General features: G+C 59.7%; 1 protein-coding gene across 3 annotated transcripts; it reads right to left on the reverse strand.

Annotated features, from left to right (window-relative positions):
- Nucleotides 1-975: 975 nt before the first annotated feature.
- TOLLIP (toll interacting protein) lies at nucleotides 976-19,531 on the reverse strand. Of its 3 annotated transcripts, XM_088017904.1 has the most exons (7): nucleotides 18,036-19,196; nucleotides 17,436-17,685; nucleotides 10,339-10,488; nucleotides 8,420-8,602; nucleotides 7,146-7,346; nucleotides 6,302-6,392; nucleotides 976-3,517 (listed from the first exon to the last, which is right to left on the reverse strand). In XM_088017904.1, exons 4-7 carry the CDS (start codon nucleotides 8,576-8,578, stop codon nucleotides 3,303-3,305), a joined length of 666 nt encoding a protein of 221 aa, XP_087874030.1. In that variant the 5' UTR covers nucleotides 8,579-8,602; nucleotides 10,339-10,488; nucleotides 17,436-17,685; nucleotides 18,036-19,196; the 3' UTR covers nucleotides 976-3,302. The 3 variants fall into 3 exon arrangements, with proteins under 3 accessions (XP_087874030.1, XP_087874031.1, XP_027950030.1); XM_088017905.1 differs by lacking the exons at nucleotides 17,436-17,685; nucleotides 18,036-19,196 and adding an exon at nucleotides 19,372-19,531; XM_028094229.2 differs by lacking the exons at nucleotides 17,436-17,685; nucleotides 18,036-19,196 and adding an exon at nucleotides 19,372-19,490 and having other exon boundaries at nucleotides 7,194-7,346.
- Nucleotides 19,532-20,142: the final 611 nt, after the last annotated feature.

Below are 20,142 nucleotides of genomic sequence, written 5' to 3' on the forward strand. Positions count from 1 at the left end.
AGCTGGCTCGTGCCCGGACACCCAGGACCTCAGCACCTCCAAACACGCCTGGGCGCCTGTCGCGTGCATGCTTGGGAACATGCTAAGCAGACAGACCCCCACCCCACTGCGCTGACCCTCCGTGCAGCCCCCGCACCCGCCTGGGGAACTCCTTAGAGCTTGGCTCTGCCCATGGCATCCTGGGCACTCTGTCCCAAGCTTCAGAACAGAAGCGCTCCTTGCTTCCTCACATCATGTCGGGCTCGAGCACACGCGCTTTCCTCCACTGCTTTGGGCAAAAGATTCATGGCGAGGGCGCTCGGGTGGCTCAGTCGTTAAGCGTCCGCCCTGGGCTCAGGTCATGATCCTGGGGTCCTGGGATTGAGCCCCACATCGGGTTCTCTGCTTGGCAGGAAGCCTGCTTCTCCCTCTGTCCCTCCCCCTGCTCGTGCTCCCTCTCAGATAAATAAAATCTTAAAAAAAAAAAAAAAAAAAAACCAAACCAGACATTCATGGCGACACACAGCAAGTGGCAGCCAGCTACATGGAAGAAACACTGTGCGGCACCTGACCTTGGGGACAGGGTGGGGGCACATAGCTGCCTCCCCTGCCGGCCCTGAACCTCTCCCTGTCATTTTTTTTTAAAGATTTTATTTGTTTGAAAGAGACAGAGATAGCGACAGAGAGCACAGGGCAGGGCAGAGGGAGAAGCAGGCTCCCCTCTGAGCAGGGACCTGACGTGGGGCTCGATCCCCGGACCCCGGGATCGTGACCTGGGCCGAACGCAGAGGGTTAACCGACTGAGCCAGCCAGGCGCCTCTCTCCCCATCATATTTTAATTGAAAAACAAAACTTCATGCTGGGTATAAATATTTCAGGTTAATGTTCTGAATTCAGCCATTAAATTTCACCTGTACTCATACAACCATCCGTGTAGCTTGTTAGCGAGTGAATGTATTCTGAGCTAAATTAAAAACTACTCGGGAACAAAAATGGTAAAGTTTCATTGGAGAAGTTTAATTCTCTACTTTTATAGATATCACATATTAAATTAGAAGGCCGAAAAGCAAAAATATACTTTACAATCAAAGATAACTCCGGACACTGGACCCCGACAGAAGCACAGGAAACAGCTCTGAGAATCGTTCCCACCAGCGCACAGAGCTGCGGCCAGAGGAGTCGGTAAGGGGAGGGGCGCCTCCAGGAACGCTGCAGGGCAGGCGGGAGGAACCCCCGGCACACACCATCGCTCCGTCCTCAGCGTTGGGGGAGGGGGGGCTGCATCTGGAGGAAAGGCCATCGACCAGCTCACAGAGGCCCCCGGGGTCTGCCACCTGGCCGTGCGCGGGGCCACGAGGGACGGGGCCCCAGACACCAGCAGCCGCCCTGGCTCGCGGGAGTCCATGGTGGCCACGCTGTGGCCATGTCATCGGCCCGTCCCAGGCCTGCTTCAGGGGAACTGCAATGTGACCCACCCCTTCCGCAGGAGCAGCAGGCCGCCACAGGCCACGAGCCCACAGACAGGACGGCGGGGCACGAACAAGGAAAGGAGAGCCTAACACAACCAGGAAGGCCCTGCAGAGTGAGGGCTCTCTCCGATGTCACAGTGTTCACGAGGAAGGGAGCACAAGGGACGGGTTTAGAGTCCCTCTCCCGCCAACTGAGGTCCCGCGAGTGAGCCCGCTGGGCTGCTTGCCGGGTTCCGTGCCTGTCCCCACAGGGAGCATGTCCCCGACGCGCCCAGACATCCCAGCAATGGGGAGGCGGGAAGCGGCACCGGGGCCTCTGGGAGCCCGGGGCCTGCGCTGCGCGTCTGTGCAGGTTGTCCCCACAGGAGAGCTGCGGGCCTGCCCGACACTTTTTTCTGTTTGGGGAGAAACGTGCTGCATGGCCCCAAACTGACTGAACAGGGAGCTCGCGCTCCGCGAGAAAGCAGAGCTCACACGTCCAAGCCAGCGGTCGGCGTCCACCGGCTGGCGGCGTCTTCACTGAGGGGCCTGGCTGGTGCGGTCACCGTGCCGCCAGCTCGCGCTCCTTCAGCCTTCTGTGCACACGTCTCCGACCGACCTGCGCCTGGTGGCAGCAGAAGCAGCGTCCTCCAGCCGACAGGAAACTCCCCCAGGCAGGGGGAAGGCGGCACACAGGAGTCCACCCTCATGCTGACCCCTCGCTGGGCCACGCTGCTGGGGCCCATCGTGCCCATGGCAGAAAGACTCCCTCTCCAAAGGCAAGCGTCTCATGCACAGGCTGCAAGCAGCACCTGACAAACCTCTCAGGCGGCTGATTTTCATGAGGTGTCCCCGCCCCCCGACCTGTCCCAGTCCCGTGGCCACGGCTGCCACGCAGCCCACAGCGCGGCACACGCACCTCAGGCCTCCCGGGAAGACTTAAAACATTCACCAGATTGCTGCTTCTCTCACCCAAAGTAAATTCACAGTGTTTACTCAAATTAACGTCAGTAGTAAGCCAACGGTTCCTAAATACCCTTTAATAAACAAATACAAAGTACTGGACCTATCACTTCTTATTCCCAGTTTCAAGGTTCTGTTCCGAGAGTTGGTCAGAGAATGGAGCGGCAACCCCTCGGAGTCACACCCCACAGAGTTGGCAGGAGACAGCAGGAAAAGGCATCACAGGGTCCCCGGGCCCAGGACGGCCCTGCTCCAGAGCCCATGGGTGGGGACAGGCGGGCTGCTGGGCTCAGCGCCCCCCGGATCCAGTGCGATCTGCATCTGTGCAGACCCTGCCGCTGGGCGGGCAACATGGAAGTCGGTCTGCCCAAGACACTGGTGAGCAGCCCAGAACCACACACAAGGAACATCCACAGAAGGATGTGAATTTTAAGGTTGAAAGTTGTAAAAATAACCCAAATCGGCTGTTAATGTTCTATGTGCCTGAAATAATAGGTCTACTCCGGTTAAGTAAACTGCATGCCATTAATCAAACCTGGAGAACAGCGACACTTTCTAAAGCGTTGGCAGGTGCTTGCAGAGAGTGATCTTGGGACAGCGTGCGGAGAAGGAGCCCACGGCACATGAAGACACATATCCCCAAGTGGCGGGAGGGCGAGTGTGCGTACACAGGACACGGCCCACGTGCCTACTCTGCTCCCAACGAAGCCAGGAGAAGAGCCACGCACACCCACGCCTGAGCGATGGAGGGCTCAGCGGCCGGGGACCAACCACCCACATGCATCCCACACGAGGGTGAGGACTGGAACTACAGACGCCCGAGAAAAGGCTACACAGGGCTCCTTCACAGGAAGGGGGGGAGGGGCCGGGCCAGCACACCGGGAGAGCCGAGGCCACGTGGCGGCCGGGGCTCTAGGACTCCTCGCCCATCTGGAGCAGGGAGTTGATGGCTGCGTCCCTGTCCCCTCTCTGGGCTTCCAGCACGGAGCGGATCACCTCCCGGTCCATGTTGGGGAACATGTCCTGGATGGCTCTCAGGTCCTCCTCGCTGCAGCGGGGCTGGGCGCTCACGGCTGCTGGGGGCAGGGCCACGGGCACCACACCAGGGCTGCACACTGCAGGCACACCTGCAAGCACAAGACACCGTTTAGGGAACATGCGACGGCACCAGTGCCCACGCTGAGCGCTGGCCCGGGGGTCAAGGACGTGCGCCCCCCCGCCTGCAGCCCTCCCCCGCAGCAGGTGCACTGTCCACGCTCCCAGCTCAGAGCCCGACAGGCTACTCGCACTGCGGTCCCTTCAAACTCCAATGTTCATGGACCGAAGGCCACAAAAAACTCTGTCAGAGAAGGAACAGCACACGGGACGGGAGGCCGATGGTCCCACATCAACTGGCGACTGTGGGGCAGCCCATGCACCAGGTGGGTCCCTCTGATGCCAACAAGCACGCGAAACCGGAGAGCAAGGTGCACACCTGGAGCGTTTCCTATCATGGGCCAAGGTGGTGAGATGCTGAGAGCCCAACTCTCCAGCTGACCGTCTCCAGGGTGGATGAAATCACGGGGCAGAACAGCAGTGCGAAGGCTTTCCCACACTGGGCGGCACTGCCCCCATCTGGTGGGCACGGCCTCCATGCAGCCCACGCACTGGTCAGCGCATACAGACCTTGCCGTACGCTTCGAAAAGGCTCTCACCCCCACCCCAGGGTTAACTCCCCCGTGGGACCCCCACCTGTCGTGGGGGGGGCAGCACCTGCAGGCAGCCCCCCTCCCGCGGGAGCAGGGTCTGCACACACACGCACCTCCCCACATCACACGTGCACATGCGTGCCATGTACACACACGCACATGCACGCATGCACACACCAATACTGCAGACCACACACGTGCACGCACACAACACACACCACTCATCACATGTATGCACACACACCAGTACTGCAGATCACACATGTGCACACATATGCACACCTCGACAAGGTTAGGGATGTAAATTATTCACAGCAAAGAAGACTCTGAAGCACAAGCCTCACACGACCACGGGCAGTGGGCGCAAGTCCCTGTTTGTAGGAAACGTACTGGAGCCGGTGGGCGGCTCAGCCTCAAGGTCCAGGCAAAAGCTCCTTCCTTTCCTTGGCCACCTCCTCCGAGTAAGTCACTGTCCCAAAGCTTACAAACGTGCATCCAAAGAGAAGTTCAAAGTCTCCATTTATACAGAAGTCTGCCTTTCCCAGAATAAACGTTTTAGGACAAAATTTAAAGGCATTTACAAAGAGAGCTAAGGAACCAGAAAAACATGTCTCCTGACAAAGTGGACTTTTCGTTACTCAAACAGGTCCGGTGCAGTGACGCTGTGGCTGAGGTGTGCGCCCAGGAAGACGTATGAGCAAGACCTCACCTGGCCATCTGGAGCAGGGTCCTGATCAAAGGGGCGCCTGGGCCACAGGCACAGACCCTCAGGAGGGGCTTTGTGACCGTGAGGGCCATGGGGGCCGAGGCTGTGGCGGTACAGCTCATCCGGCTCTGCGCCTTTGCCTCTAGGGACCGCGGCCCGGCCCACACCCTGATTCTGGACTTTGGCCTCCAGAGTGGAGAGCAGACGATCCTTCCGGTTTACGTGGCCCCAGGGCACTCACACCTTTACCCATAAGGTGCCTGTTCCTGCTCAAACCTCCAAGGCAGGCGGTCAAACCCCGATCTCACACAGACCCTGAAACCGCTGCAGGGAAGGGGCAGGGAGAGGCCCCACGGAGAGCCCCCCTGAGGCAAGGGAGGTGCCCAGCCATTGGACTGCTCCAGCAGGAGGGAGTGTTCCCCCACTCAGTGTGCTTCCCAGGCCAAATACATCCCCTCGGTTTTCCTGAGTTTCTGGGTCTCTGCCGAGGTTCCCTCTTCCCACTTAGTTAAGACACTCTTTAATTCTGTGAATGAGTCCTGGTTACTCTGGAGCTCCTGGGTCCCTGAGGCCACTTCCTATTGACTGGTTCTGTCCCAACCAGGGCTCACCCTTTCTCCGCCTTGTCTGCTGGACGGTGCCCTGTGGAAACCGGAGTCTACGGCTCTCCCCGCTTCCTGAACCTCTGTGGGCACCCTGGACGCATGTGCAGCCTCCCCGCCCTGCCCCCTTCCTTGTGGGGCTGTGGCTAGGCTCCGGGGTGAAGGTCAGCCCAAGGCGACACCCTGGTCCTGTGCCAGCAGCAACTGCACAATGATGAGGCCTCTCTTCTCTGGCTGGGTGGAAACCCCGGGGCACCCCAGCCCTGAGGCAGCATGGCCCCTGCCCCGCAGCGTCCTGTCCCAGTCCAGCCCCTTTCGTACGGTGGGACCACCATGCCGCCTTGGGCAGAGACCGCGGTGACCCGGGGCTCCTCCGCCTCCCTTCTCTTGGGGATCACAGTCCTACAGGGCCTGTCTGCTGATGCCCGATCACAGCTGCCGCCTCATCCATTCTGCCTGGGTTCATGGCTGTTTGCGGCAGGGGCTGGTTGAGTCCAGTTACCATCACAGCCAGGGCAGAAGTGAGCCGATGGCTGACATTAACATTTGAAAATCCAAAGACATGTAAGCAACCCAACTGCTGTCACAAACTGCTACTTTACAAAGATGAATAAACACGACAGAACAGGCACATTTGGGCACATGGCTCACGTCACCCCACGGGGCAGGATCTTTCATGACGATAACTCGTATACCAACATGTTCAGAGATTACGTTTCTACACCTCCACGAAAGTTCAACTCGCCAACAGTCGGGAAAAAAACCTGTATCCTACAGACGTATAAAATAATTCAAACCTAAGACCACATCCTTGTATTTGGAAGGATCCCGAGAGTCGTGCGCAGACAGGACTTAGCCTGCACGCTGCGCCGCAAGCCCCCGAGGACAGCACCAGGGAGGGGGAGTGACACACACCTGTGATGGGCACGTAGCCGACGCCTTGCTGGTACACAGTGGGCATCAGGACCACAGGCTGAGGCGGCATCATCACGGTGGCCGGCAGTGACTGGAACACACGGAAGGCGATCATGGCGTCACAGAGAACACAGCACCCATGGCAATGGACACCCTAACACTGCCCTGGTGGAAGGCTGGGGCGAGCAGCTTGGCGACAGGGGCTGTTACAGAGCCGTGGCCGACTGACGTGGGATCAGAAGGGAACGTGGTCCCGGGAAGCAAACAGGTACTTTGAGGACCTACACCTGTAACGCTTCCCAACTGCCTCTAGAATGCTACCGGCTCCGTTAACAGAACCGGGGTTGTGTGTTCGTGTGACAACAGCAGTTGTGTAATCGAACGTCTACGAATCGCATCACACCGATGCTGGGACTTGCTTTTAACAGCCCCGGGCTAAAGAAGGGGAATGAAGCTCTGCTGGGCTGGGACACCTGCAGGGAACTTCCTCCAGGCAGTTAAAACAACAGGGACACCACCACCGCCTCGGTGGCACAAAGGTCCCAGACCCCGACCTGCCCCAGGAGCAGCAGGCCGCGGGCCATGGAGCCGGCACGAGCCAGGACACCTGAGGGCCAGAGGGCCAGCGGCCGCTCCCTTAAACCCCATGTGAGACCCCTCCCGACCACCTGGTGGGCCCGCTCCGACCATGGGGGAGGCCGTACCCTGAGGGACAGGCCACCAAGCCATGCTGCTCCTCCCACCAGGACGCCCGATGCCTGCAAGCCAAGGTCCCCGTCCCTCGGGGACGGACAACTCCGCCAAGCTGAGGCTGCCGCTCGGCCGGCCCCCTGCCCGCGCTCACCGTGTAGGACGTGACCAGCCACTCGGCCGGCCCCCTGCCCGCGCTCACCGTGTAGGACATGACCAGGTTGATCATGCCCTCCTTGTCGTCGCCCTGCCGGCCACTGAGGCTGTACCACTCGTCCTCCACCTTGCCCTGCTTCAGGGACTCGGGGATGGTGACGTGCGTCCAGGCGATGCGGTCATCCATGGAGAAGGCCCGCTGAGGGAGATGGGGGCCCCGGTGCCGCCGTCACCGCGAGGCCCGGCCTTGAGGCCCCGCCCCTGCCGCCCCCCGCCCCCCGGCCCCATGCCCCACTTCCCCACCGGTGCCCTCACAGCCCCTCAGCCCCACCCATCATCCCTGCCCTGAGACCCCCGCCCACACCCCCACCCTCACCCTGCCCCCAAGGGGCCACCACCTCCAAGAGTTACCCCCCACCCCCCTAAGGTCTGGCTCCCCCACCACCCTCATCCCCATGAGGCCAAGAGGGCCTCGGTTAGCATCTGCACAAGTGTGGTCTGGCCTCTGCCCACCCTCTCGGGACCCCTTGCAAGTCCAAAGCCTAATGGGCATGGATGGAGGGAAGGAGGCCCTTTCCCTGCTGGGCAGGCCCTCCCTTCTACCCCTGTGCTGAGTAACGGAAGAGCAGGAGGGAGAAACCTAGGAAAGAGGGAGGGCAGAGGGCACTGCACCAGGCGGGGGGGGGGTCACCTCCAGGCCCTGCTGCCCAACCCCCAGCGCTCTGACCTCTCATCCTGCCAACTGATCCCCTGGGGCTTCCTGGACAGCCACGGAGGACTGGGCTGCCCCACACAGGTGCCCAGAGGACCATGCTCAGGAAGAGCCCCACCGCATCTATCTGACCCCCCCAGGGACACTTGGGGGGCTGGCAACTTGCCCAAGAACGCCGTTCCACCCAGTGTGGGGTCTGACCCACTTTACGTCCAACCTGGTTGTAAGAGCTGGCCTCCGTGTGCCTTTGGTTTGGGGATGTGTTTGGGGCTTGGGGAAGGAGTGCAGCCAATACTGTCTCCTTGGAGTGCCTGGTGTTCCCATCCCTGCTGATGCTGTTTCTGAATCTAACGGGTGAAAGGATCTGCATGAGACTGTGTACCCTTCACTGCTGCTGGGGACACCAGCACACCCGTCACAAAGCAACGACACACTCTGTGTCTGGGCACGCCTGCAGCTCCTGGACAGCCTCAGCGGTGGAAGACAGGGCAGCTGTGGCTCCGGTGTGGCCATGCGCGGCCTGCACCCGCTGGGCCTGTGGTGGTGGGCGGCCCTCTCACCTCGTCAAAGATCTCCAGGTAGAAGGAATCCACGCCCGGGGGCACCGTGCACTGGATGACTTTATTCCAGCGAGGATTCTTGGCACCGTTGTGGGCAGTGGGTGTCTCGTAGACCGCATAGCCGAGGCGCAGTCGGCAGTACGGGTCCATGCGGGTCATGCCATAATTTTTCGCCAACTTGGCCTGAAATACAGCCCTTGTTACTGAATAAGCAGCTGCCGTCAGAGTGAAAGACACACGCTCACCTAAGTTGTCCACCCTCTTCGAGTCATCAACCCCAGGGTTTTCCGGGGAACAGGACACAGCCAAAAACTGTTCCTGGGCACCAGGTGCCGAAGGTCCCAGCTCAAGTCAAGGGAGCCGCTGTGCCGTGTGGGGCAGCTCCTTCTCCAGCGTCCCCCTCAGAAGAGGCTGCAGAGGAGGGTGACAGGCAGGCTGTCCTGGGCCAGAGCCGAGAGCCACCCGGGACACGGGGCTCGAGAGCCAGCCTGGAGCAGCGGGGTGGTGAGTTCAGGGCACCTTGCCCAGCCACCGCCTGGCTCCCCTTTCTGTTCTCTGTCCGCTACTGCAGGTTATGGATCCTGAGGAGCCCAACCTTCAGCCAGACAGGCTGCCTTTGCAGGGGAAAAAGCACAGGGACCGATGAAGAGGGAAGGCTTTGGCTGCCTAGGGTATCGGTCAGCAAACATCCTTCCAAGCGTATCACACACTGGAACATAAAACCAAAACCCACATAACTTCAACGTGGAGACACCTGGGTAGGACAGCGCCACCACGGCCCTGGCAAGGAGCGCGGTGCGCTGCCGCCTGCCAGCACCAACACGGACCTGCACGCGTCCACCAAGAGAGGCACACGGGCAGGTGCATGTGTGACAGAGCGCCAGGCCCAGGACAGAGGGGCCTCTCAAATCTCAGCGACGAGAACACAGCCCAGTAGAATGTGGGCGAAGGCCCGCAGGAGAAACGAGATGGCTCCACACAAAGGAAAACCCCAACAAGCCCAAACCAAACCAGCCCTGTCCTGATCACGCGAAGGACCTGCACCCTGCATGCGGGAAGCAGACAACACGCCTACTGGACACCCAGAAAGAGGCCCCATGGGCTATGGTGTGGATGCTCCCATCTGCAGCTGAGTGGACGGCTAGCCTGGGCGTGGGGGCAGGGAGGGGAGAGGGGAGCCAGGGCCCTGACCACAGAGCGCTCCGCTCCATCAGCAGGAACCACCGGGGACACACCCCAGGGAGGGAGGCCAGGAAGCACGGTGGGGCCCCCCGCAGACCGAGGGGAGAAAGGCTTATCACAAAGGGCCATGGGCCACGCTGAGAGGCCCAAAAGGCAAAACGGGGCTGGGAGGATGGTGTGGAGGGTGCGGACCGGCCGCTCGTGTGGGCGCGTGAGAAGTCGGACTTTCAGAAACACGTATCTGAGTGACCCTGTCAGCCCCACGAGTGTGGCCAGGTGTCTGGCCGGCAGTCCCCTTAAAACCCACAGTATTCGCAAGGCCCGACTGTGACTCTGCCTCCCAGTGACTCCCCTTTCTTCTTGGTTTCACAGAAAGCTGTGGTGACCAAAGCCACGTTAGATCCTGACCACGCCTTTGGCTTTCCTGCGGTCCATTCAGCAGCCAGGGCCTCCCTTCGTGCCCCTCGGGAGAGGCATTGGCATGAAGGGGTGGTGCCCGGCACACAGCACACACCCAGCACATCGCTCACTGGCTCTTTCTGCTTTTCTGGTAGAAGCCTGGGTCATTCTCAGTACCTCACTTACATCATTTCTCATCAGGTATGTTTCAAGAAAAACGAATCACAAAAACCCTTTGTCCACACAGAAAATGCGGCCTGACAGCCACAGCCCACAGAGCAACCGCATGCAGGGCCGCCCCCACCCCGAGCAGGCCCCAGGCAGGCCCCGACACCCACCTGCACCACGGTGATGCTGAGGCGGCCCACTGTGCTCGCCGCCGCTCCATACTGCAGCCGCTGGGCCGCCTGCACATCCAGCTGCACCTGCTGCTGCGTGGCCGTGGGCGTGATGCGGAGGAAGTCCTGCGGGAGCTCACCGACGTACACCTTTGGGGCGAGCGTGTGCGTTAGTGTGGCGGGAGCTCAGGGTGTCATCTACAAAGCAAGGGGCCCACTGGGTCCAGGGTCTCCAGCCTGAGCGCCTCGAGCCACCACACTGCCCTCCAGCATGGAGCCCACTCCTGGTGGACACAGAAACACACACGGGCCTCTGCTCAGGCCCTGACCGCAGTTCTCATGCTCAGAACGGCTCCTCGACGGTCTCTTGGGCCGTGGTCAGGTGTCACACACCCTCTGCCTACGTGTCCGTCATCGGCTTTCCCTGCGGACTGCAAGGCACTGGTTGAAACCAAGCAGTGAGACAAAATCGGAAGCTTGGATTTCCAGTTGTACGGAACCCCCCCACCCCCAATGCTGACACAGCTCAAATGCAACAACAGCCCAGAAGACCCCACAAAGCCCCAAACAGCCCCCTTCTGCCTCTTGCCGAACTCCTTGTCCACAAGGCTGCCTGGCCTCCCAGAGACGGGGCCAGGGACACGCAGGACAGTGGACTGTGCAGAGGCCCCAAGGGCTCCCAGAAGCGTCTTCCAGGAAGAGGCAGCGGGAGTTGGCTGCCACATGTGGCAGTGGCCGTGGACAAGGCTTCCCCTGCAGAGATGAGCAGAGCACGGCCCGCCGGGTGTCGGACGCCCAGGCAGCCTGCACTCCGCTCTTCCCCGGGCAGGGTGGGTTCAGGGTGCGCAGCCCCCGGGCCACAGATCCCCGTGGGAGGGAGCAGCAGAGCTACAGCCCAGGGCCCGCCTGCAGGGGTCCCCAGGTCCTCCTTGGCCGCCCCAAGGAGACATCACAAGGCTGAGAGCCTTGAAGAAGTGTTATTTTCAAGAAATGCCAAAAGGATAACCCTGTGTCACAGGGAGTTGTGGCAAACTGCATTTCCTGACAGCAACCACCGGGGACCACCTCAGATGTCCACGCACCAAATATCCTAAGGCCTCTGTTGCTCAAGTTCTGGCCTTCCAGATGACATGGATCTGGCAGGATTCCAGAGGGTTCCGCACCCGCTGAGGTCATAAGCACCAATGGGAAAGCATTTCTCTCCAGGCGCCTTGTGCTGTTTCATTTCAAACATCCCTAGAAAGGTCTAGATTCCATGTCCCCATCCCGGGCCTGGAGATCACCCAAACCAGGCACTGAAACCGATGGAAAGCCACTCAAGACCCTGGGGTCAGGGGCTCCGCCCTGGCCACTCCCACCTCGGCACCCATCAGCTTGGTGCTCCAACTGCTTCCTCTGCAGAGCAAGAGCACCCTTCTCCCGGCTGTACCCCACACCGGGCCGACTCAGGCACGCACCTGAAGAGGACAGCAATTTACACCTTCTCGGTCTGGGGTGGGTGGCCCCGGTGGGCCCAGAGGGGACCCGAGCACTCATTACAGACGGAAGGAAAAGCAGCGGCGCCCGGGAGGCCCAGGGTTGCCAGGTGAGGAGTGCACTGCCTCCCAAGGGGCCTCGCAGGTGCCCTTCCCCCGTTGTGCCACGTGGCTCACCAGCAGGGCCCAGGGCTTGCCCTGGAAAAAAGGCCGCACACCCTCCATCACAGCTGAGATGCTGCAGCTGGCCTGGCAGCTACCAGACCAACACCCATCGCCAGCTGCTGTGGGCAACCGGGAGCCACACTCCCAGCCAGCGCTCCTCCCAGCGGACACGGGGCCGGATGCTGCCTTGTCAGCCGGCCTTGAGCCTCCCAGCCTCCACCTGCAGGGGCCGTGGTGAGCTCTGCCCGCTCCTGTGAACACAATCTGGCAGACACAGACTCATGCCAACCAGATTCTCATTTACTCTGAAAAATAACCGCTCACCCCATATCACACACGGCAGCTCTAAGGATCCAGCAGGGAATGGGCCATGCCCTTGGGGGGGCACGCCGGGGATGGCCAGGCATACGTCTGCAGCGACAGTGGTAACAGGGTGTGCTCAGGCATGGGGATCATTATTTCTGTTTCCCATCATCCCATCATCTGAATGGGACTTGCAGAACCACATTTCCTTTCTACTGTACTCGTCTGGGTTTCTTCGAGAAGAACACACTCCTTTTTAATGGGGGGAATAAAATTGTATCAAAGGTCAGAGATCGGGGTGCCTGGGTGGCTCAGTCGGTTGAGCGTCCGACTCTTGATTTCGGCACAGGCCACGATCTCAGGGTCCTGGGATCGAACTCCATGATGGGCTCCTTGCTCAGAGGGGAGTCTGCTTGGGACTCACTCTCCCTCTACCCCTCCCCCCGGCGCTTGCGTGTGCTCTTTTGAGCAAGTAAACCTTTACCAAAAAAAAAAAAAAAGTCAAACATCTAGTGTTTTCAACCACGCTTTAATATAAAACTATAAATGTGAACTGAGGATCTTTACAACATAAATTAAGAGTGCAAACAAAACACGGGAAGGGGACAGAAGTTGAGCTCCCCGGCCGACGCCAGCACTGACAGGCTGGGGGATGCCGGGTTCCTGAAAAGCCTCAAGGAGGGCACCACATCCCAGAGGCTTCTTCCCACCCAAGGGACAGGCTACAGAATCCCTGCCCAGCAGACCCCAAAACAAGGAAAGTCTGAGATGGTCCCAGAGAGCAAGCCACCAAGGGTCCGTGGCAGCTCTGTGCCCTGTGGGGTCTGGGCTGGAACCCTACGACAGAAGGGACAGTGAGGCAAACACGGGGCATCCAAATAAAGCCCGGAGTGAGCAGTCACACACCAAAGCCAGGTCTCTGGTTGTGACAGACGTGCCCTGCTGACGTCACCAGCGAGGACCTCACACAAGGTGCAAAGACGCTAGGGCTCTCCGAACTGTTACAGCCATTGCGTAACTCTAACATGTGAAGTTTGTCAGAAAACATGTCAACTTAACTAAAAAGAAAAAAGGAAACAGCGCCCCACTTCTTACGAAATACCAAGCTCTTGGTCATATGCAAGCAGCACCTGCGGCCCCGGGAGCCGGCAGACAGGTCTGCCCGCTGCTCCAACCACGGCAGAGTCTGTCCACGTGAGCGGACTCCCACACCTGCAGTCAGCACTGCAGATGAAACCAGTCCGCAGTCAGGCCCGACAGGCGAGCCCAGACACCAACACAAGCCCGACCGCTTCAGAGACCAGCCAGGGAAGGTTGTCATGAGCGCCTGCGTTACTGACATACAGAAGTTCAGGGCTAATCCTAAAATTTACTTTTGCAATATAACAATGGAGGAAACGTCTGAACGGTCACATCAAAGTACATGCTTTATCCTGGCTCAAGGACTAGAGAAAATGGTTAATCTTGACCAGAAATAAATAATGAACATTGTAAACTGTCATCTGGCTCATGCTTACAAGATGGATACAGAGTCCAAAATGGACTGTCAGCCGTGCGCCGGCTGGGGCAGGGGGCCCTCTGGGCCTGTCTGTCGTCACTGTCCCCACAAGGACCATCTACCCCTCGCCACCCTCACAGTCTGCAGACAGTGTCTATCAGTCCACATTCCGTCCACGGACTCGTGCTCTGCATACACACAGTGCTCCTCAGTTAAAGCAGGCTTACGATAAAGTTTTTAGGGGCACCTGGGTGGCTCAGTTGGTTAAGTGCCTGCTGCTGGTTTAGGTCATGATCTTGGGGTCCTGGGATGGAGCCTGGGATTGGGCTCCCTGCTTTTCCCTCTGCCCCTCCCCCCTGTTGGTGTGCATCCACTCTAACAAATAAATAAAATCTTTAAAAAAAAAAAAAAAGGAATGAAGTTTTTAAGTTAAAAGTTAGGTTAAAAACCGAAAACCTATTAATGCTTTGTATCTGTATTTGTTGAGAACTTTGAACATATTTACTTACAAGTTATAATGCGTCAAATTACGCACACAAATCAGCAATTTATATAAACACAGTACCAATGTAATCAAGAATTAAAAATTAATTCAACTGTTACTTTTCCAGTAAAACATCTGGAAAATTTTCTTAGAAAATATTTTTAGTGAACTTTTAACTTTTGCTTGAAACGAGAAAATACTTTTTAGCCACCCGCTGGATGTTCTTTTTGGCGCCCCGACATAGTGACGGGATGGAAAATGCCTGTGGTATGAAAACAAACACGAGAACGAGGCAGAGCTCCCGTGTCCACGTGCCCCACCAAGCCGATGGCCACGTGACACTCAATGAAACAGGGCATGGCGATGCCGCGAGGAGCGGGGAGCCCCAGTGCGGGCCGCCAGCCACCGCGAGGCCTTCTGTTCCCTCTGCCTCCTCTGAGAACCTGCCCTGCCCTCTGGGGCTGGTGTCACCCGTGAGAACACAGGCACTCAGGGCTCCGGAGCCCCCACCACGGTCCAAAGAGACACCCCAACACAAATGCCTCCTTGGTCCACAGCTATCACTCGGCTCTCCGTCCACATCACTCACACTGGAACCACGGCTGAAAGGGACAGAGGAAGGTGACAACAGAGACACAGAGAAGCCCATGTGGCCACGAGCTGTAGAGGGGCCGAGGGCCAGGTGGTGAAGTCAGCAGCTCACAGGATAAGGAGCCCCAACCTCGGGACGGTGTCTGGTGGGCCAGGAGCCCCAAGCCTCCCTGGCGTTGCAGGGGCCTGCCCTGCTGAAGGCCCTGCAAGGGCACACTTGCCGCTAGATTCACCGAGGCCGCAGCTCAGCAGGAGCGCAAACACAGCAGCTGACTTACACCCTGCTGAGTCTGCATGGGAAAGTCTCTACCATAACCACCAAGAGAACAGAAATCCGTGTGTTTTCCAGACCAGGACAGAATGAACACCTGAATTTGAGAAACTATTCAACCGCCCCAGAGAACACAAGGAGAGACACGGACACAGAAAAGGTAGACCCGAGCACCGAGGACAACAGCGGAAGGGCACGCATGTGCGTGACCACATACAATTACTTAACGTGTTCCCGCTAAGAGACGAAGACGCTTCTTAGATTTGACTTCTTAAAGGTCTAATGACATGCTGACGATAAACCAACCTTAGACAGAAAGACGTCTCGTCAAAGAATGAAGACACGAACACAAGGTGGATACTCCCACACTAGCATGGGTCCAAACAAGAAAGGCTCCGTGCAGCCGGCAAGGGCACCGCGCCCCGACCCTGGACACACCCCCACCCGGCTCGGAGAGGCCGGAGGGAGAGGCCCGGGCTGTCAGCAGGGAGGATCTGGGCCAGCCGGTAGGGCGAGCAGGCATGCCACGGCAGGCAGGGTGTGCACACGAGGCCCACGGGCTCACGACGGTGCTCAAGAAAGGAAACGCTGCCACGCACGAGCCTAAAGAGAAAGCCAGGCCTTCCCTCCAAGTCCTGGAAACCAACGGGCAAGAGCTGAGCATTTCCTGACCTCTCTTGCACAACTGTGTTTCAGCACAGACAGACAGTGGACCATCTGCAAAGCCATCTTAGCAAGGAGTCCCAGTTAATAAAAACAGAACAAGCCATAAAATACAAATATCACCCTTTCCCATCCCTAGAGTCGTCACTGATCCAGCAATAATTATCAATATCGAAGTTATTTACATTCACCACTTACTTGAATTTATCTGTATATTTATATATCTATTTACATTTATACGGAATTAAGAACGCTGTTACTACGTCGTCTATCAAGAACAATCATCATCATCAGGGCTGACGAGGACCTGGACAGTCTCAAGTCACCCAAGTGTCACCCAGCAGACCAGCTCAGGTCAGGAGGGCAAAGCCATCATGAGGAGGACGGTGCGCTCAGCCTGAACCCACTGCCCGCTCAGCACCTCCAGGGGGAGGACGAGTGGCTGTGGTCCGCCTGAACTCCAGGGGGCCCAGCCACACACCTGAACTCCAGGGGGCCCACCCACACACCTGAACTCCAGGGGGCCCAGCCACACATCTGTGAGGGAGGCTGGAAAGGCTCCGACACCCCTGACTGAGCCTCGATCGCCATCCCCATGAGTTGACAGGCACTATGTGGTTTAAAGCAGCATGTCCTACAAACTCCCCAAGTTCTAACAAGGAAGGCAGGGGCCCATCAGGTGCTTCTGAACGCATCTGTGGACTGGACAGAAACCCTGGACAGAAAATAGACGTCGTCACAAGAATACTAGCAACGTGAAAAGCGGGGCAAACAGCATAGGCCTGGGGCATGGCTCAGTGGCGATTCAGGGAAGGAACTAGCCTGGACAGACAGATGCCTAAGAACCATCTGAGCCCCACCGAGGGAAGCAGCCAGCACTGCCCCATCCTCAGCCCACCTCACCCAGCCCCTCAGGCTGCCCTGTGTGAGGACATGGGAAACGCCCCCTCACCCCGACCAGGCAGACTCCCGTTCCTCCTTCACGTCCCCAAGGACGCTGCCTTCACTCCTTTGTGGCAAGTGGGGGGTGACGGTCAGACTTCAGAGTATGTCCCACACGTGTGAGTCCAGGCTCTGGGCTCCCTGGAGCCCTGGTGGAGCCCTGGGTGCCATGCACAGGGATGCAGCCCAGCGGCTCGGGGCTAATGCTCAGGAGAGCCGCCCAGTCACCACCCAGCACCTGAGCCCCGCCCAGTGCTCCTTCACCACCGCCTGCTGGGATAGCTGAGCACCTCGCCTCATCCTGTGCCTGCAGAGCACCCAGCACCCCGTGGAGTCCGGGCACCCTGGGTAAAGGAAGAGGCCCGCCAGACTCGAACAATGGCAACATGGTCCTTACAAGGACTGCTTAGCCCAGAAGGGAGCAGGGGACACGAAGAGGCTGTGTGCCAGGCAAAAAGCTTTCTTAAAAAGTTAACACTGTAGTGACCAGATAAAACTAAAGCACCCAATCCATTTGCTGCCGGCAGGCCTTTCATCTAGAAAAGCACCCTGGCCATGCCTGTTACTCGTACTGGCACAGGCACCCACCCTCCCTGGCCTTCCAGCAGCAGCCCACCCTCTCTCCCTCCAGGCCCAGCCCCTCCCCACGGGCTCCTCCTTCAAGTGTTACGTTAGGTGCCATCTCCCCCCAGGAACCCTACCCACCTCAACCACGGCCCGTGACAGGCCACCTTCACATCTAAGTCTTGAGTTAAGACCCACAGCTCTGGGGCGCCTGGGGCGCTCAGTCGGTTGAGCGTCTGACTTCTGGTTTCAGCGCAGGTCACGATCCCGGGTCGTGGGATCGAGCCCCACATCGGACTTCACGCTCAGTGCAGAGTCTGCTTGTCCTCTCCCTCTGCTCCTCCCCTGCTCATGCACTCTTCTCTCGAACTCTCTCTCAAATAAATAAGATCTTAAAAAAGAAGAAAAGACCCACAGCTCTGAGTGTGCAGCTCACCAGCTCGCAGGCTGTTTGCTGCGCTGCCCTGTAAGATCCTGATGGGGGCACCACACCTGGGTGTTCACTGTATCGTGCTGCCCCAAATACCATGATCGATAACACTGGCTGAGGAAGACGTCTCCTGCCCTGCACTGGCACTCAAGACCCCAGCCCCGGATGACACCTTCCGGGAGCCCCCACCAGCTCCGGCCCAGCCCTGACATTACTGCGTGTTTGCAGGTCGAGGGCATCCCATACTGCACACCAACGACACACGTTAAGGCCACAGCACAGTCACATGTGCCAGGAAACACCATACTCACGGAGTCGACAGAGAAGCAGCACGGGACAACACAGGCCCCACGTGTGTGAACGCTCTCAGACGCTCCTGCTCCCTCCCTCCGGACTGTAGGGGCTTCGGCTTTATGCTGTCACAGAACTCCGTGTTCCCCTGGTAACAGGACGAGCTGAGCTCCAGAGTGCTCCCTTCACACCAGACACCACGCCCAACCTCATGCGTGTTTACGCTCAGTCCCACGCCTCCAGTGAAGTCCCGCACAAGGGCACTGGGTTCCCAGGAGGCTGAGGACACATGACAGGCCAGGGCAGGAGCTGTCCTGCCAGACCATTAAGCCCACTCCTCCCTGGCAGGGGGGTGTGGGAGGACAAGGAAAGGAGCCGCTGGGGTTCCCTTGCTCTTGATCAGCCAGTTGCATAAACATGAGAAATTGCTGGCAGCGAACCTGCTGTAATTTGCTGCGAAGACGGAGCATTGGAAGCCCCAGGACGAGTCCAGAACGCTCCCCACTGGCTCCGGGACCTTCCCACACCCAAGTCCGACAGGAAGTGTGGGTGAGGTCCCCTTCAAAGCTCTCAGAAGGAGTACCTGTGCCCAAAGGGGAATTCCGACAAAACCAGGGTCTTCCTTTCAACCTCAGAAAAAGCGTTCTGTGGACAGATCCTCCTCTAGTGTGCACAAACAAGATCCAACCACGTCCAGCGTTAAGGGTGAGAAGCCCTGGGAATGGGAACTTACCCTCAGCAGCTGACTGTGAGATCACATCAAAGGAACCTTTTTCCCTGCTCAAAAGGACCAAATTGTTCCCCTGCTGGGCATCTTGAGCTGCTGTTCATAAAAACTTCAGGTTTGTGACAACCCGCCCCCGAGGCAGTCTGAATGGGCCGCTGGGAGGCTACCTCACCGCCCGGCCATCCTGGGCCAGTCTACACCAGCTCTCCTGCAATGCCACAGTGTGGGGGTCCACACGGGAGCCCTCCGACTGAGAACTGGGAGGGGCCCTCCCAGGTCCTCGGTTCCCACCCTCTCATTCGCAGATGAAAAACTGACGGTGTGACAAGGGCCCCTAACCGGGGACGCAGCTGGGCTAGCGAGCCTTACTCTGCGCGGGGGGAGGACAGGCACCACCTGGGGTTCAGGGTCCTCCACGACAGAGGCACCGCCGGGGGGGCTGCTCCATGTGAGGGCCATCCGGCGCACAGGGGACCCTCCTCGGTCCGGGGGACCCACCCGGGGTGCGGGGCCTCCTCCGTCCGGGGCCGGCCCCGCCGCGCCACCGCCCCGCCCGGAGCCCGTCGTCGGGCCCTCCCCGGAGGCTACGGAGCCCACGCCCGCCGCCCGCCGCCCGCCCGCAGCCTCACCGGCCCGCGCTGCGTGCTGACGGTGGTCGCCATGGTGCTACCCGGCCCCCGCCTCGCCCACCGGGAGCGACCGCGACCGCGACCCTCGGCGCTGGAGCCTGCGACGCCGACTGCTGTCCCGCGAAAGCCGCCGCCGCCGCCGCCGCCGCCGCCGCCGCCGCCGCCGCCGCCTCGGTCAGCTGACGGCTGGCCCCGCCCCCCGCGCTGCTCACTGCGCAGGCGCCGCGCCCGCCCCGCCCCTTCCGGCAACGCACGCACGCGCGCTCCCGGCGGGCGCCTGCGCAGTCGCTCTTCCCGGGCCGCGGCCCTGCGAAATGGCTCCCGAGCTGGTCGTGTGGGCATGCCCGCCAGCGGCCGGCCGGTGCCGGTCACGTGGCCCGCGGAGCGGGCGGCGCGGGGGCCGCGCCCCAGTCCCCGCTCGGCGCGGCGCGGCGCGGCACCCCCAAGGCCCCTGCAGCGGTCTGCGAGCGCACGGCACGGACGGCCCCGGGGCCGGGACGGGGGCGCTCCTGTTCCGGCGCCCCCGCCGCCGCGGCCCCCGCGCCGCCCCGCGCGCGGTCGCTCATCCCCCGGCCCTCCCCGCCCTCCTGGGTCCCACCACCCCCACCACGGCGGGCGGCGCCCACCCGCCGCGCCCCCTGGCCCGAGGCTGCAGCTCTGTCCTCCCCTGGCCTCTCGGTCCAGACGAGAATAGTTACGGAGCCGCGTCTTAGAACTGTCTGTGCCCCGGATCCGAGCAGAACCCGCTTCCTTGAACCTGCATGATCACCT

This window comes from Eumetopias jubatus, unplaced genomic scaffold (assembly GCF_037043125.1).
Source record: "Eumetopias jubatus isolate StellerSeaLion01/CBP00866 unplaced genomic scaffold, mEumJub1_p1.0 scaffold_13, whole genome shotgun sequence".
Classification (NCBI taxonomy): domain Eukaryota; kingdom Metazoa; phylum Chordata; class Mammalia; order Carnivora; family Otariidae; genus Eumetopias; species Eumetopias jubatus.

What these genes read in the sequence shown, in the direction of transcription:
- TOLLIP (XM_088017905.1), bottom strand. Translation starts at nt 19,404, where the DNA reads ATGGCGACCACCGTCAGCACGCAGCGCGGGCCG. An exon ending in TCAGCACGCAGCGCGGGCCG is followed by an intron (nt 10,489 to 19,371) that starts GTGAGGCTGCGG and finishes CTCGCCCCAAAG; the next exon opens with GTGTACGTCGGTGAGCTCCC. An exon ending in ACCTGGAGATCTTTGACGAG is followed by an intron (nt 7,347 to 8,419) that starts GTGAGAGGGCCG and finishes CATCTCCCTCAG; the next exon opens with CGGGCCTTCTCCATGGATGA.